This window comes from Chironomus tepperi, unplaced genomic scaffold, assembly GCF_022539635.2.
Source record: "Chironomus tepperi strain 1889 unplaced genomic scaffold, CSIRO-AGI_Ctep_v1 contig_309, whole genome shotgun sequence".
NCBI lineage: Eukaryota > Metazoa > Arthropoda > Insecta > Diptera > Chironomidae > Chironomus > Chironomus tepperi.
In genome coordinates, this window is record NW_027226431.1 from 2,577,281 (window position 1) to 2,594,438 (window position 17,158).

Below are 17,158 nucleotides of genomic sequence, written 5' to 3' on the forward strand. Positions count from 1 at the left end.
TTCTACAATTTTTTGAAGTTCAAAAATTGAATTTTTTACGACCGTTGATAATTGATCAAAAAAATTAGATCAATAATTATGCATAATTAATGAAATTATTGATCATTATCAGCTTTGACATGAATGCGTGCATGATAGTTTAATGTTTTTCATGAATCACTATGATTTTCTAAATTTATTTTAATTTCATCAAAATTCACTAGTATCAAACAATCTCAGCAACCTATAGATAAAATAAGTAAACAATGTCATAACGATATAATTTTAAGCAATTTTAAAAAGTTTCTAATGAGTTAAACTATACTAAACGTAAATAAACAGCAACGAGAGAAGCAAAGAAAGTGTAAACAAAACATAACGAACTTTCGAAATTTGAAAAGTCGGCAAGGGGAGAAAAGTACATGTTTCATTATTGGCTTAGATTGTCAGGTTCGGAAAATTTTTTCATTAAGTGAATTCAATAGTTTATAGCTTAATATTCATATTCAAAACATATTAAATAGATTAATAAGTTAGTGAAGAAAACGGTTTAAGAGAAATAACATTAAGGAACAGCGAATTTCAAAAAGTATTTGACAAAAAATATTTTGCTTCTCGGTTTTTTCCGCGTTCGTCCATTTTTTTAAAGTCCCACATGTTCTTCGCCCTAAAAATTGAAATCTAGTAGAAATTTGCTGAATTAAATTAGCTAATCGCGTACGGTATTACACCAGAAGTCGAAATTTGTTTATATAAGATAAGCAGAGTAAGGTGATTGTACGAAAAAGTTGAAAAGTCTCTTGCTTCAATTTGATGATGATAAAAAGAAGTTCAGGGACGACGAAGAAAAAAGAGAAAAGAAAAAAAAATTAGTCCATCAACCGTACATTTTCCGCGACTCGACAAAACAATCGTTTCTATGGAAATTAAAGATTCTGTATAAGTGAAATTAGAAGCAAAAAAGCAAAAAAATCCGTTCCTCAAGCTCACTAATTCACATCAGACAGTGAAAAAATATCAATAGTTATAATATTTTTCTTCTTAAAAGCTTTTGTTTTCAAACACGTAATTTCTTTATTTCAATTTCTCCCAATATTAATATATTTCTTCTCTTATCTTTTTTTTTGTGTGTATCTCTCTGACAGAAATACTTGTAAATATACAGTCTTGCTGTGTGTCGTGTATATAATTAAAATATACCCCAAAAATAAACTAAACTCTTGTTGAGAGTGCGCTAAGGCAATTTTTAGAAAAGATGAGTCCACAACAAAAAGCGTCGGGCGGCGGAAGTCGCAAATCCGGAAAAGGTGCTGGTCAGAAAGATTCAACGGTTGCTGTAGAACAGAGCAACAATCAGAATTCTACGACAAATAAGAAACATAACAATGCCAGTTCCAATGTTAATAATACTAATATTGATCAATCGAAGACAGAAAAAGAAAAGCCACATATAAAGGTGAGTTACAGTTACATTTTTTCAAGCTTACTGCTCTCGTACGTACAATAAACATGTAATACTATTGCAATAATGATGATAGCTAATGATCATGGTGGTGTTTTTCATTATTTTATTTGTTTACTTACGGTTCTTGTATGAAAAACATTCACCTAATTTCTACAATTTATATATTTTTTTGATATAATTTTAATCTCTTTCTCTCTTCTTACTTTTTCTTTCTTTTTTCCGCATCTTGTCTCTTTCGTGCAACAAAATAATCTCGTCATCAACAAATCACAAAAAATGGAAAACAAATAATATAATTGACATCATCGGAACAAATAATACACAAAAAAAAAAAAAATGAAATAATAATAATAGCCAACAGCCGAACAGATTCGCATCGCTCAAATTACAGAAATCAAAAATGGGACTCAAGATCCTACACGTGAGAAAGTGATTCAGTTGATGGAAGCAACGGAACGTTCAGAAGAAGATGCTTGCTTGGCATTATATGAATGTGATAATGATTTGGAGCGTGCTGTTATCTATCTGTTGGAAAATCTTGAGGTCGGTGCATTGATTACCACCACCAAGAAGAAGAAAACTAAAGCAGCATCAGATGGCAATGAGGGAGATGAATTTGAGTCATCAAATACGAATAATCGTGATTCGAACCGTGGTGGTGGTGGAGATGGTTCAAATGAACGTTATAAAGGACGTATCTCGAATCGTGGTGGTGCTTCACAACGTGGTCGTTCGCGTGTAGCGGGAGATTCCAGAGGAAATGATAATGGTGAAGGTGGTAATAGTATGAGAGGAATGAGAGGTCGTGGTGATGGAACGAGACGTGGCGGCTTTTCAGGAAGAGGTCGCGGAGGACGTGGCGGTCCAAGAGTACGTGATCAAAATCATCGGATTAACAATTATCGAACTCAACAACCAGAACACCAACAAGAAATCGATAATTGGGATCCAACATCGACACAAATTACTAACGACACTAAGAATGATGAAACATGGGGAGATTGCGGCGATTGGGATAATGAAGAGTATACAGGTTCATTATCTGATACTAAAGTATTTACGCCATCGACTCAGCCAGATCTATCAGCTCCGCCAGGATTGGAACAACAAATTTTAAATCCACCACAGAGTGATGTTAATCAGTATAATCCAGCAGTTGTTTCAAGTGGATCTGCAAGTGGTCAATATGGTGATTTACATTCTACGACTGCAGCTCAACAATTACGACAAGCACTCGAGATGCCGTCAATGAGTCAGCAGCCATCTGCGCCATTATCAGCCGAACAATCTCAGTATTTTAATACGTTAGGAACTCAGAATACTAATGCAGCCTATCAGTCATCGGTGCAATATCAATACAACGATCAAGTTGTCAGCAATCAACAAGCTCCACGTTCTCAAGCGCAAGCACAAGCACAAGTACAAGCTCAACAACAACAGCAGCAAAGATCAAGAGCTCGAGTACCTCCGCCCTCGAAAATTCCATCGTCGGCAGTTGAAATGCCTGATGTTGATTTACCAGTATATCTTGACGTGCAATTCGGTGGTCTTGATTTTGGAACGGGCACGGAAGAGCAGACTTATGAGACTGAAAAATATTCTCAAGGACTTGATCAATCGACTGGCGATGATTATACCGCTAATAAGAGTAACGTTGTAACAAAAAGTTCACAATCAGCTCTGAGCGGTCTTCAACCTTCTCAATTAATCCAAACTGCTGAATCTATTTCATCATCTACACAAGCTGATCTCTCAAGTAGTTATGCTCAACGAAATGCTTCATCGATGGGAGCATCAGGTCAATCAACACTCGATCAATTGACTAAAACTGGTGACATTTATGCAAGTAATGCAGCATCTGGAAATGCTTATCAAAACTTGTCGTATCAATCCTCTCAGAAAACAGGAGGATATCAAACATCTGGATACGGTTCGAATGCATATAATTCATCTCAATCGACAAACAATTATCCGGCATCAACAAATTCATACGGATATAATCAGAATTCTTATCAACAGCAAAATCAGAGCACTCAAAGTGGTACTGGACAGCAGCAAATTCAATCGACTGGAAATGTTTCTAACAATTCGAGTAATCCAAATCAAACAACTTCTGGGTGAGTTTCAGTCATTAATTATTTATTTACTTGATTTTTATCATGGATCGTGTTCCTCGTTTTTATTGTTTTATTTTGTCGTTTTAATTATCGTCCCTAATTTAACAAAAGAACTTTTTTTAGAGGTTACCTGACTTTTTTGATGAATCAATGATTCACACAGTGCATTTTTGCTGCTAAAACACGATAATTTCCTAACGGTTTTATGACATTTGAAAAATAACTTTTTAACGGTTTTAAAAAAATTTAAATGAAATGAAAAGAGGTGAATTGTGAATTACTGAACTGTTTTTAACTAGATTCAGTTTAATTTACAAAATGTTAATGTTGAGTCATGCAAAAATGCGCTAAAAAAGAAACAAGCAGATTAGAAAAGAGTGACTAATAGTAAAAAAATAAATGTCATTTCTAGGTATATGGGCAACCAATATCAAGGAAACCAAACTGGCTATCAATCGCAACAAAGTTCATACCAGAACCAAAGCGTCTATGGAAACTCGAACAATATCAATAGTAATTCCGAGTTAGTATCAAAGTATATCTCTTTTCTCTTGTTTTCTTTTTTTCAATTTTTATTTTTTTAGACCATTTTTATCCTCTTTGGCATTCTTAATTTTATTTTTAAAACCAAAACGAAACATTTTATATAATACTTACTAAACATATAATTTTATCCTAAAGTAATGTCTTTTTGAACACAAAAGTTTCTGATCTTAATATAACAAAAAACAAAAATATTTTCTATGAACGCTCAGCAGGTTTTCTGGTAGTATTAATTCGCTAACATCAAAACTTAAAAGCACTCAAGGAACATACGACAGGTAAGTTCTGATTTCGCTCAAAAAAGCGCACAGACACACTGATTTTTGCTTGAATTTAATCCCTGAATCTAATTTACTTTGTGTTTCTAACATGATTGTTCTTCCTTGATTGTTTTTACTCTTATCTTATTTTGTATACTTTTATATTTTTGTGTCATTTCTTCTATTTTTGGATTTAATGAGACAATTGAAATTGACTGAATTTTCATGCATTAATTAAAATTATGATTCATTCTCTTCTTTCTTTGGGGTGATTTTTTTAGTTCCACAAATGCTGTTAGTAGCGGTACTTCATCGACAAGTTCAAACACGGCAATAACTACAAGTAGTATTAGTACATCTCTTGGTCTGAATAGTGCAAAGTCTACGACATCAACGTCTGGTATGAAGACTGGCGCGAGTCAAGTTAGTAGTAGCACAAATGTGACAACAAATACGTCATCGGGAGTGGGGACAACTGCAAATACTGGAAATGGTGCTAGCAATGTCGTTCAGAATATACCACTAATGAGCTCGTATATTCAGCCAGCATTCTATCAGCAACAACCGTATCTTCATTTTGAGGATATGCAATTAGTTCAGCCAAGAATGACACCAATGACAGGATATTATGAATACCAAACACCAACAAGCTTAGCTGGTGTAAGAAGCGATGGAACAGCTTCAAATCTTGCCTCAGTTGCTTATCCAACAATGTCAGCTGATGGACGTTTTGCACGTACTGATAATAATTCCAGTCCTGTACAGTCTCAGCAAACTGCTGGATCGAGTCAGTTAATGAATCTTCCACCTTACGCGTACTTTTATGGAACAAATGTGATGCCTGCTGGAAGCTTTCAACAATTCCCTCAAATTTATTCTGTAAGTTCAATGACCGCAAATCTCATTAAATCTTTATTTCCATTATTTATCCATAAAAGCAAACAATTCTAATAAATGTTAATTAATTATTATAGCAAATGCCTGCCACGAATCCAAATGCTGGCCAATTTGCAAAGCAATCAGCATACAATAGTGGTTATGGCTCAACTGGTTATGATACATTAAATCAGACTGCTCCTGATTACAATAAGACAACTTATCAAAGTACAGGACAACAGACTAAAGGTCATTCAACTACCAATCAGTCCGGGACTAATTCTGACATTGCATCATCGATGTACAATAAGAGTCATGTTACATTGAATAAGGTTAATGTAAGCAAATTTTTGTGCTTTATTACTTTTTTTATACGATTGTAGAATGTAGTTTTATGGATGTGATATTATTGATCCGTCCATAAACCTACTTTGATTCGCAATAACTAATGTTTTTGTTTTTCACTATTTTATTTTAGTCTTATGACAAACAGTCATTTCATTCGGGAACGCCGCCACCATTTAACTTAGGCTCACAAGCTGGATCCCAAACACAAGCTTTCCAACAGCATTTGTACCTTCAACCAATGGCTCCGCACCATAACATGCATCAACCAATTCATCAGGTGAGTCGCGATTGAAAAACAAAATTAATACATTATTTTATCAGACCCAGACAAAATTTAAAAAACCCCCTCTCTTTTTCGTACATCTCTTATATATCCCTTCTAACAAATTATCATTTATCATCTTACTCATTCTTTATAAATATGTTAACAAAAAATATTTATCGGTGTACATAATCTATTTGTCTGAGAGAGTTATGTGCGGCGATAAAAAGCCATAAATTCCATCCTTTTTGAAAGAATTCGAGAATATGCTTTAGAAAATTTGCTAATGTAGTTGACAGTATAGTTATGATATGTTACTTCTTATTTTTATTATTTTTATTTACTTAGTTATTTAGTTTTTATTCAAAATCTTTATTTTATTGCTAGATATTGAATTTCGGATCAGTTTTTAATTGAATTTGCACATATGCAATAGTTCATAACTTGTACTTTTTAGCGCATTTTCCTAATCAGGGCGTGAATTGGTCGTCTTTTTGTCGCGTGATTCTTCAGGGTTAGGATATTTAAAATTGGTTCAGTGCTTAAATTTGAATTTATTTTATTGAAAATTAACCGTCAAAATAAATTTAAAAATTAAAGACCTGATTAACGGTTTGAAATTTGAATATTATTTGACAGTTATTTTTTAAAAATGATTCGGGATATTTTATTGCATGGAAAATGCGCTTTTGTCGGTCACAATTGACAATGTCTAAGGTTTTTTATTTATTTTGACGAGCTAACATGAGTCCATGATGTATGTCTAATAATACGAGACATCGATTTTCTTATTTTTATATTTTCGTTTGAATTACATCATGTGAAATAAGACAATCGATTATATGTGTACATAAGTTCATTTATTTCATTATATCCTTCATTTCTAATTTATATGCTTTCCTCTATCCTATCACGCTGCATTAAATCTCTTTTTTTGTTATTGATCTTTATTTAATGTGTAAATATCACAAAAAAAATCCTTATTTTTCGTGAAAATTTATTTTTTTACTGGATCTTGGACTGATAAAGCATTTTTTTGTTATTTTTTATTTTCTCCCTGATTATAGGATTATTTTAATTTTAATTACTAAGAGAAAAAGTTTATCGCGTGACAGAAAATTCTATCAAAAAAAAAAAATAAATTTATATTTTATGTCCAATTCTAAACTGAGCCTAAAAAGTAGCCAAAACATGATAAAAATTGATGAATTATTAACATTTATATGAATAATAGTTGAAAAAAAAAATAATTCTTTATACTTTGAGGCTGTATAAAGTTTATATAATTTTTTCTTTGTAGACAAGCATGAATTACCATATTTTATAAATTTTAGATGCAAAGCATTGAAAAACATAAAAAAAAACTATTTGAAAAATAAAATTAACAAACACACATTATACAAGATCCAATTCTTCCAAAAAATCAATATTATCTTTTTATTCTTTTTTTAATATTAATGGCGCATTTCACTTAAGTAATTCGTTCTGGATCATTTTACTTTCTTTCTTTTTCGTGGATTTTAATTTTAAGATTATTCAAATTGCTTTTATTTTTTAAAGACTTGACTAATGTGCACTAAAAATTCTTCTAGATTGATTTATTTTTAAACTAAAATCCGGGGTTTTTGAGGAATTTTGAAATTTATATTTGTGGGGAAATCCTTAAACTTGAATTTCTTGATAATTAAAGCATTATTCATAAAAATTTAGAATTTGTGATTTTATGGTCAAAAATTAAAAGTATAATTAGGATCATTATTAAATAAAATCAAGTCATTCGCAAGAGATTTTGGCAAACAAGTTTCTAGAATATCGATCATTAATTAATAAATCAAGTGCTAGAGACTAATTTGATTGAAAAATCACAAATTGATTGTTTTAAACTTTAAGAGATGAAACATCGGATTTATTTTAAATCCTTGGATTAATTCAAACTTTAATCCTTTTAATTGATCAATAGCTAAAACATTTCTTTTGAGCTTGAATTTTAACTCAGCTCATGATCTATTCCTGGTGATCTTGATACTCAGATAACTTGATTATATCCTAATTAGATACGATCTAAATTTCTAATTAATTGAAGTTATGAATAATCTTGAAATTAAACATGTATTGCTAAAATCTTAAAATCTTCTACATCAATGAGAATTTCGAACAAGATTCTAATAAGAATTTTCCATTTGATCAGCATTACCGGTTAATGCTTAACTAGTTTCAAGGATTTTTGATCATTTATCTTAAGCTATATTCCACCTTCATTATTTAAATTGACATTTAATTTATTGACGTTTATTTTGAACTGAAAAATTCTCGTAAAAATCAATTAATCTGCAAGATAATAAAGCCGGTTGATCTACTTAATTGAAATGCTCCTCCTTTAAAATTTATTATTTTAATACTTTTTGTTGATTTTTTTTTTTTTTTTGCAAGAAAGTAATTTTTTTAAGTAATTTCTGTAACCTTTTCTACCCCCCAAAAAAACAAACAAAAAAAAAAATTTATTCTAATTAATTTAAAATTTTCTCATATTTTGGTTTGAACCTTTCCCGATTTTATTATTTTTTTTATGACACGAAAACTTTTTGTTTTATTTTCCTTCCACAACAAAAATAATTTTGAATATACCGATGTGGACATCCTGATAATATAAAAATATATATATCAATTACAAAATTGAATATAGATGGAGGGTGGACGCATAACAAATTCTCGACGGGTAAGTCCGTTTATAATTTAATTACACAATTTTCTTTTATTAGTTGATCTTGCTTATTTTCTATTTTTAATCGGTTTTAATTATAATTTTTGGTAGTTTATGATTTTTACGCATTTTTGGGGTTTGTTGAGATATTACGTAATATTTGTTGGGGGATGTCGTCTTTGAATTTTTAAGGATAATGTCCAAAATTGGCATTTTCAGTATTTAAATTGCTTACGTAATATCCAAACTGCTCCTAAAAGCCTTTTTGTATTATTTATAATATAAATTAATTAGTTATGCTGAATGGTACGAAACTCATTTCTATGAAGTTCCAATGAGGATATCACATAAGAATATTGAGGCTTAAAACTTATAATTTGATACTATTTATTATTTTTAGTAGAGATTAAAAGAAAATTATGCATGAAAAATGAGGAATAATTATGAAAAAAAAACTTGAAGCAAATTGCAAATTTTCTAAATTCTCGCGAATCACTCCAAATATAAAATATAAAAAAAATACTACAGAAAAAATTGATAAATTTTCTACGATAATTAACAAATAAATTTTGTTCTATTTAACAGGATACAAACAGCTCTGGACAGCGCCAACAAACTGGTAGCCAATCGAAGTCTGGTTCAAAGCCAGCTTACTCGACATCAACATATTGGAATCCACAGAATTAAGAGCACATTCTCGCACGTACATCATCCAGATGATATAAATTAACTTTTTGTCTCTTTTAAAATTCACAAATTTCCCTTTTTTTTTCTTTAAGTAACTTTTGGGAATGAATCCTTTATAAAAAACTGATGAATAATTAATGACGACTTTTTGTGTAAGATTTTTTGAAGAATACATAATAATAGGGTATATAACATAACACACACACAGCATACTACAACATGATGGATTGATGATGAAACATGAAAAATTTTCTTTAATTGGTGAAAAACATGATATAAATAATAACATAAAAAATATACCCGAGTAACACACAACACTTTATAAATACAAAAAATAATAATAATAATTTTTCAGTAATGCAAATTAGTTCCATTATAAAGTAATTGAGGATAAATACACATTTTTGCGATAGAAGATAATATGAAGATACAAAAAAAAAAAAACAATTTTCTACTGCAACAAAACAAAAAAAAAAAAAAGAAAAACCTTTGTGTCTGTTAATTTTTCATGCAAAATCCATAAAAAAAAATACTTTGAATGAATTATTGATTACACATTTAACTAAATTTTAAGGAATTATAAGCGAAAAAAAATCTGAAGATGACAAAAAATAAAAGAAAAACTGATAATGAAAATAGTGAATTCGAATTCATTTTAAAAATTTCAACATAATTTTCGTGGTTTGTGAATATTAAGTTTAATTATGATTTTCAGTCTGTTTTATTGCAAATTTCGGAAATTGCGTACTACTTTTTAATGATTTTTATCGTAATTTAGCTTCTGTCGGCAGTAGTCTGTGTGGAAAGTTGGCAATCGTTGATTATGAATAGAACTTATTGTCATGCAATGAAATTTCATTCTAATCTGGGCGTGGTAAATTAGAGAATACACAAACTAATGCCAAAACAGCCTTTAAGCTCTAATCTAAATCATTTCTAACAATCGCAATGAGAATTCATCGTTAATTCACAAAATAGAAGCACAAAACATCAGAATTTAAGCATAAAATTCTTGATGCCATAAGCTAAGCATCTTAGACTCCGGACTTTGACCCCGTGATACAATACAATAATAAAACTAAGATCAAAGAATGTTTTTTGTTATGAATATGCAACAGCCTAGAATTTTAATACAGCGTGGAATGAAAGTGATGTGTTTTCTCGAGCGGAACTAAAGTTGTGCATTCTTTGCGTGGACAGATTTAGATATTTTAAGAGTAAAGTTGGAATTGAAGTAGCGTTTATAGAACATTAAGCAATTTTATCCAGCACTTGAAATTGCCAGATTTTTTGAAATTAATTTTTTAATGTTTTTCAATTTTGACTTTTTGAAAGTCGCTACATCATGAATACTAAAAAGCAGTTCCAATTTGAATTTTTAAAACCGTTAATTTTGAATTGTCTCTTTCCTATTTCTTTAAGTTTGATATTAGTCTGTAGGCTCTAAAATTAAAATGCAACCTTTTACATCACCAGCTTCAACTGGGTGTTATACTTATGTCATTTTTCTGACAAACTATACATAATCCGATTAATTGCCAACAGTATCAACTCATAACAATACCATATTCCTTAAATATGAAATATGAATCAATCAAAATCATCCATCCTACATCCAGATTAAGATTCTTCACGCGATCTGCAATGATTCCAGAAAATAAATCTTAAGTCATTTCCAGCCATTCCTACTTACTTTTATTCCTATTACAGTTTGACAGACGAAAACAATGAACATAAAATTTCCACAAGCCCTTGCTTGATGTCAAGTACATTTGTGTTTAAAAAAGCATTGAAGGCTGCATGTCATTTCTGAAAGCCAAGACTCTTTTATTGTCTTGTACCAAAGCATTGCATTATAAAAAGAAACAACATTTCTCTCTATGATCTTTTCTTTTAGCTGTTTACAGTTGAAGCATTAAGATATATTTACTTAAAGTGCTCAAGTTCAATATACGACTACTCTATGACTTAGACTGCGATCAAAAAAAAAACATCATGCACCTTCAAGGTCTATGGCACTCTTGAATGACCATAAAAGGATTTCTTTTAATGCGAAAACATTAATAAAACCATAGAATCGTTATAGGAAACGGAAAAAAAATGTAAACGGCAAGCTTGTATGCTTAAAAAAAGCTTTTTTGTATTGGAAATTGCGAATTGAGTTCATTACGACGCAAAAACATTAATTGAAAATTTTGGCGAAATAACACTTTTTTATTACAATACCGGTCAATTAATAAGAAATAAACAATTTTTGGAAATGATCTTGACCTACATCTCACCTCAAACAATTAACATTTTCGTATCCGATACATGCAGAGAGTTTGCAGACATTTTTTTGTAAAGGCTTCAATAAATCTAGTAATTTATTTAATGATTTTATGTTTTTTGGCTAATTTATGTGAGGATTTTATGAGCTCCATGTTGGAGTTAATATATTTGCGGATTTGAGCTTCCAAGATCATGATTTATTAACTATGACTTTGATGGATTTTCTAAGGATTTTTGAATAAGCAAAATTGCTTCTCAAAGTTCAATGGTTTTCAACGACTTTTAAAAATTTGAATGTTAACGACTTTCAAAAATTTGAATGTCAACGGTTTTCAAAAATTTGAATACTATCGGCAGCCAAAAATTCAAATATCATCAACTTTCAAAAATTCAAATGTCAACGACTTTCAAAAATTCAAATTTCAACGGTTTTCAAAATTTCAAATGAACTGAAATGAAACGAACTTTTTTCAAAAATATTCCTTACTGAACGGCCACCAACGATTTTTTAATCCACTAAAAAGCGTGCTAAGAAATTGCAAACACATTAGTTATGCTTATTAATGAGGTATATTATTACACTCCATAGTCAGCACATTCTCTCTTAAAGTCAATCCATTTTGACAATAGATGACCTCCACATTAAACCATATAACTTTTTTATGAGTGATTCATGCGTTGCGAATTCAATTCAATTTTTTTTTTTTTTTTTGACTTATGTTCGAGACTATTATTCTCACACAAAAAAGTGGCATCTAATAATCGCATGAAGACAAGACATAATAAAAAAAATGCAAATCATTTTCGTAAACTGTCTAATAGCTGAAATATAGTAGCATTTGTACCATAATGAGATGACCGTGATGTCATATTATTTATGCGACGTACTATCTAATGCCTTATTTTTTTAGTCCTCAACCGAACGACATTAGTGCTAAGGTGAAACATGAAAAAAGAACAGAAATGACAAAAGACATTAAGGTAGTGATCAAATTCATCAACAAAATAGGCACATAATGTCGCGACTTGAGAGAATTTAAGTCAATTTCGCAACAATGTCTAATAATCATTATGAAATAGACCAAAAGTAGGGTGACACTGACGTCAAATGGGAAATTCAATTAAAGTCTTATTGGTGGTAATCCCTTTACACAATATTACAGCCTATTACATCCTAATTTTGCATTTCTGTGTCTGTTCTGATTACTCTCATTTCATATGTCCATGCAGATGCACTAGATTGTTGGCATCAATTTTCATAGGCATTACTCTTTCTATGTGACGTCAATAACATTAACCAAGGACAGAAAGTCAGTTTATGTCAGTCATAAGTCTGAATATGATGGATATGACTTGCTTTGCTTTCTATATGGCTTCATTGAACAACAATGAAAGAATAAATTCTCCATTATTATATATATTTCTCTTTATTAATTATCATTATTATGAAAGAGCATCGTCTCCAACGTAATATTAACATAATACAGTATGTATGAATATTATATTAAAATCATTATTTTCATTTCCACGCAATTTCTTCGTTTCATTTCGTTCCTTCATTCATGAAAATATTATATATGGTATTAATCCATTTAGAATTAAGGGTGATGTAAAAGATTGTTGAAGGCAGAATATGCCGATTCTAAATCGAATAAAAATTGTCGTATTTGATCGTCTGATAATTCATCGGAAGCTTGCATTGAATTTAGCGTATCCAGCCATGTCCTTACTTTATCCTTTCCTTCAAAATTTTCTGGAATTATTGATAATCTGTTCATTGTATCAACTAAATCTCTCAATTCAGGATGCAATTCATCCATAGCTTTAATTCCCAATCTCAATTTGTCCATAATTGTAATGAAAAGTGACACAATGTCTGCAATGCATTTACTTGTATTTCCTTTGTCGTCTTTTATTGTTATTGGTCTATCTTCGCGTATTCTCTCTAAAGCAGCAGGACAATCGAGACGATATTTTTTAACAAAAGCATCAATTGTTGGAAATTCATCACCTTGTACGAGCTTGAATGCTACTTTATATTGAACAAGTAATTTTGAACAGGCAGCAGTGTATTCTTGTGGTGTAACGCAATCTCTGATGTAGGCTTTCTCAAGATTTTGGAGTGTTGAAACGAGTGCAAATAAATCAGCCATATTATCATACTTCTCTCGCTCTCTAGCATGTCTAAATAATTTAACTTCTTCATATAGTTCTGGCTGCATTTTGGTATATTTCTTCAATCTAGACGAGACAAAGAAGGAAAGTGTCATGGATCATGGTATTCAGAGAGTTTGAATCATCTGTAATCCGATGAATGCTATTGTGCTATTGCTACTTACTTGAATCTATGTAAATTTAATTAAAATTTATTTTTTCATTGATGAATCACTTTTTACGAACAAAAACAATAAACAGTATTTACAAAGAAGGCTTTGAACTTCCACCCTTGGACTTAAAGAGATGATTTTTGAGACTTGTGGGCAATGTTTACAAGCACTGCAGAGATCTCCTACCTACTAAGATCCAGGAATTATTACAAATATTTATGAAAGTATTTAAAATTCATAGATTTGTGAGCTAGCAAAGAAAATGCATTTTTCATTAAATTATTACATGACAATTAACGCATGGAAGTTTTGAATCTTTATCAGTGATGTTTCTGATGTCTATTGGATGTTTTGATATTTTCCGCTAAAGATGAATGAACATATAAGATTGATGTCTGCTAATGAGTAAAGACTGAATTATTCAATGAGTTAAAATGAGTTTTAGCAGATGTTAATCAGTAGTTTTGGCTCCAAATACCTAAAATGTAAAAACATCACTCAAAAACATCGATTTTCTCATGGATCAGAAATTTCTAAAATTTGAATTTTTCCGTTAAAATCTTCCATGCGATTCAATGATTAATAATGATGTAATGAAATTTAATTAACATACATACTTAGGTAAGACAAATAGTATTACAGATAATCTTTGAAAAATTGATCAATATAAAATAATCCTGATTAACATAATGAAAGGGAAATCATGAGCTTAATTTAATTAATAGTGGATAATTGCTTGTAAAAATTAAATAAATTTCATTCGATATCATTTCAAGGAATTAGCAAAGATCTGCAGTCTGTGTCTTTTTACAATAATTAAGGAGATTACATTCAATAAGTGTATCCAGTCCGCATAGTTTACCTCACGTGCATACATTTATTTATTTACTTTTTTTTCCTATTTAAGTCAATGCACTATGCAAAAAAAAAAAATCATAATCTTCAAGTCAAGAGCGTTCACTCTTCTGTTGTACGTATTTATTTTATACAATTAACTTGCTAATCGCACAGAATATAAATAAATGCATTATAAATTGAGCCTAGTAGAATTTCATTTTTTTTTTTCACAACTTTTATCGTGCCTCTTACTTACACTAACTACTTTTTTATGACATTGATGTTTTATTACCAAAGGTTATTTCCGTATTTTTCAATGCTTTCTGAAATGAATTATTATTAAAAGATTGAAAATAAACTGATTGATTGAGAGAACTACCTTGAGATGAAAATAATAAACACATTGATGCACGTTGGAAGTGCTCTCAACACTTGTATAATTATAATTTGATTCGACAGGATGCATCATAGTGATCGGATTCTCGGATGAACACTAGAATATATATTTGTGGTTGTATGACTACCCGAGCAACACAAATAAAGATGAACGAGTTTCGTTCGGAATTTGTATGAATTCTGAACTCAATGGGGCTTTGGAATAGCTGCCAATTGAGGCTTTATGGGGTTCGAGATAGCATGGTCTTTCCATGCTGCAACATGTTTCCAAAAAGCATGGTTTTGAAAGGATTCACCCTAATCATACTTTAATACAGCAGTAATGTAATATAGCTGCTGTGCCTCCAAACACTGTATTATCATGTAATCGAGAATAGTCATATTCTAGTAAGGATATATTGTAGCATAACCGCTACGACCATACACAAATATCATATGTCTTTATCCTAGTCTCTATACTCTAAATCGCTTACAATTAATTAGCATCCTCACATGATTCCATGATGGTATCATTCTATAAGCGTGACATCGTCAGTTAGAATAAATAGTCTAGTCTGGTCCACCTCTAATATGACCACACAAGCATTCTCTAAGGCTCATCCGATGAATCGACCCCAGCTTTTACTTTTTAATTCTTTACTATTCTTTACGTCCAAGAACTCGCTTTTCAAGAGCAATTCCTGTTTTAAGGAAATAAAAATATAAAATTTATTGACAATCATGACTAAATAACTTACCTATGATCAAGCGAACATCGATTGTTGTTTTTCATTATTAATACTTTTATTTTGTTTAGTTAATTGACCTTACTCAACTATGTGCGTTGCATTTATTATCATGATGTATATTTTTAAAAACACAGTGCTACTAAATACTCAACATGCCTGCCTTATAATCGTCGATAGGATTAGCAAATTTAATATAAAACTCTCGAATATAGTTTAAAAATCATAACCCCAAGTTCTATAGACGGAGCTGAGCTCAAGGAGAGAATTTAAATGAAAATTTATTTTTATTTTTTTTAAAAAGCTTGTTTAGAATTAAATATTGAATGTTGCGGCTAAGGGAGTAAACCTTTAATAGTCAATTAAGAAAGCTTTTATTTGCGTTTACATTTTAAATAGACATTTAACCTTGTTAACCTCAATTAAGTTTTGTTACTTTCTTTCGTAAATATCCTTGAAAATCGGAAAAATTTCCGTAGCGGATTTAGAATTGAGGAAAAGTTGTGGCTAGGATATATGATGTTGTGATGTCGGTAAGGGTTTTCAATATCGGTGTTGTTTTGTAGGAAATATACATGGTAGCATTTAGAGTCATATGTAGGCTAAACTGCCAGTGTGAGATTTAGATAGCAAGCCCGAGTGGTTGAATAATATACAGGATATCTGCAAATCTTCTCTATTGTGAGGACGACGGTTCGATTCACACTAGAGACCGGATCTCTTCAAATTCCATAGAGTTCAGTCAAAGATTCGCACTTCATAGACTCAGTAGTTTAGTTCATTCCCACGCATCCTTGTCAACACTTTGTTTACAAATTATGGTCGTTTCCTTCCATTGCCACACTCATTAATTCTCAAATTTAAGAAACCTCCAAAACGGATATTAATGTGTCGGATATATATTCATAGCAAACTTCCAAAACATCACGAGTCCACCGCAAAATTCATATTTGAACTTCCCAAAATTAAACGAATGTGACTACCGCAAAAGTCTCCTTGCCAGAATAAAAAATCGTGTCTATGACTGACTCCACATCATGAACAAACGCAAAATTAGTATTCTTTAGACACATCATTAAACTGACTTCAACTCATCACTCTACAAATAATGTACGTAAATTCGCAACTAGATGAGTAAGTGAAATAGTCATGAAGAAGTCAAGGTCATTATCATGGCCATGCGAATTTAATTAATTGAATGCGAAATGAAAGGAAGTAAGTGTATCAATCAATGTATCCAATTACAATCTATACAACTACAACAGTTAAAATTTATCTATGTTTAGATGCCTGTATCTTTTTTCAATGTTCCTTAATGACTCAGTTGGTGGTCTGTTGACTATATGTATCTGATTGTGCGACGG

The 17,158-nt window shown here is 30.9% G+C and overlaps 2 protein-coding genes across 9 annotated transcripts; one reads left to right on the forward strand and one right to left on the reverse strand.

Moving 5' to 3' along the window:
* Positions 1 to 379: 379 nt before the first annotated feature.
* On the forward strand, positions 380 to 9,881 carry lig (ubiquitin-associated protein-like lingerer). Of its 8 annotated transcripts, none has more exons than XM_070643432.1 (10): positions 380 to 429; positions 1,125 to 1,435; positions 1,799 to 3,561; positions 3,974 to 4,084; positions 4,317 to 4,382; positions 4,646 to 5,243; positions 5,339 to 5,578; positions 5,719 to 5,865; positions 8,534 to 8,566; positions 9,137 to 9,881. In XM_070643432.1, exons 2-10 carry the CDS (start codon positions 1,235 to 1,237, stop codon positions 9,236 to 9,238), a joined length of 3,261 nt encoding a protein of 1,086 aa, XP_070499533.1. In that variant the 5' UTR covers positions 380 to 429; positions 1,125 to 1,234; the 3' UTR covers positions 9,239 to 9,881. The 8 variants fall into 8 exon arrangements, with proteins under 8 accessions (XP_070499533.1, XP_070499535.1, XP_070499534.1 ...); XM_070643434.1 differs by having other exon boundaries at positions 5,339 to 5,572; XM_070643433.1 differs by having other exon boundaries at positions 4,320 to 4,382.
* Positions 9,882 to 12,910: 3,029 nt separating this feature from the next.
* On the reverse strand, positions 12,911 to 14,004 carry Vps28 (vacuolar protein sorting 28). Its single transcript, XM_070643177.1, has 2 exons — positions 13,849 to 14,004; positions 12,911 to 13,750 (listed from the first exon to the last, which is right to left on the reverse strand). Exon 2 carries the CDS (start codon positions 13,729 to 13,731, stop codon positions 13,108 to 13,110), a length of 624 nt encoding a protein of 207 aa, XP_070499278.1. The 5' UTR covers positions 13,732 to 13,750; positions 13,849 to 14,004; the 3' UTR covers positions 12,911 to 13,107.
* Between the last annotated feature and the right edge of the window lie 3,154 nt (positions 14,005 to 17,158).

Bases quoted from the DNA above. Each gene is read 5' to 3' on its own strand.
- lig (XM_070643432.1), top strand. From the start codon at position 1,235: ATGAGTCCACAACAAAAAGCGTCGGGCGGCGGAAGTCGCAAATCCGGA. The intron at 4,085-4,316 runs GTTAGTATCAAA...ATGAACGCTCAG, and splicing joins AATATCAATAGTAATTCCGA to CAGGTTTTCTGGTAGTATTA. The intron at 5,579-5,718 runs GTAAGCAAATTT...ATTTTATTTTAG, and splicing joins TTACATTGAATAAGGTTAAT to TCTTATGACAAACAGTCATT.
- Vps28 (XM_070643177.1), bottom strand. From the start codon at position 13,731: ATGCAGCCAGAACTATATGAAGAAGTTAAATTATTTAGACATGCTAGA.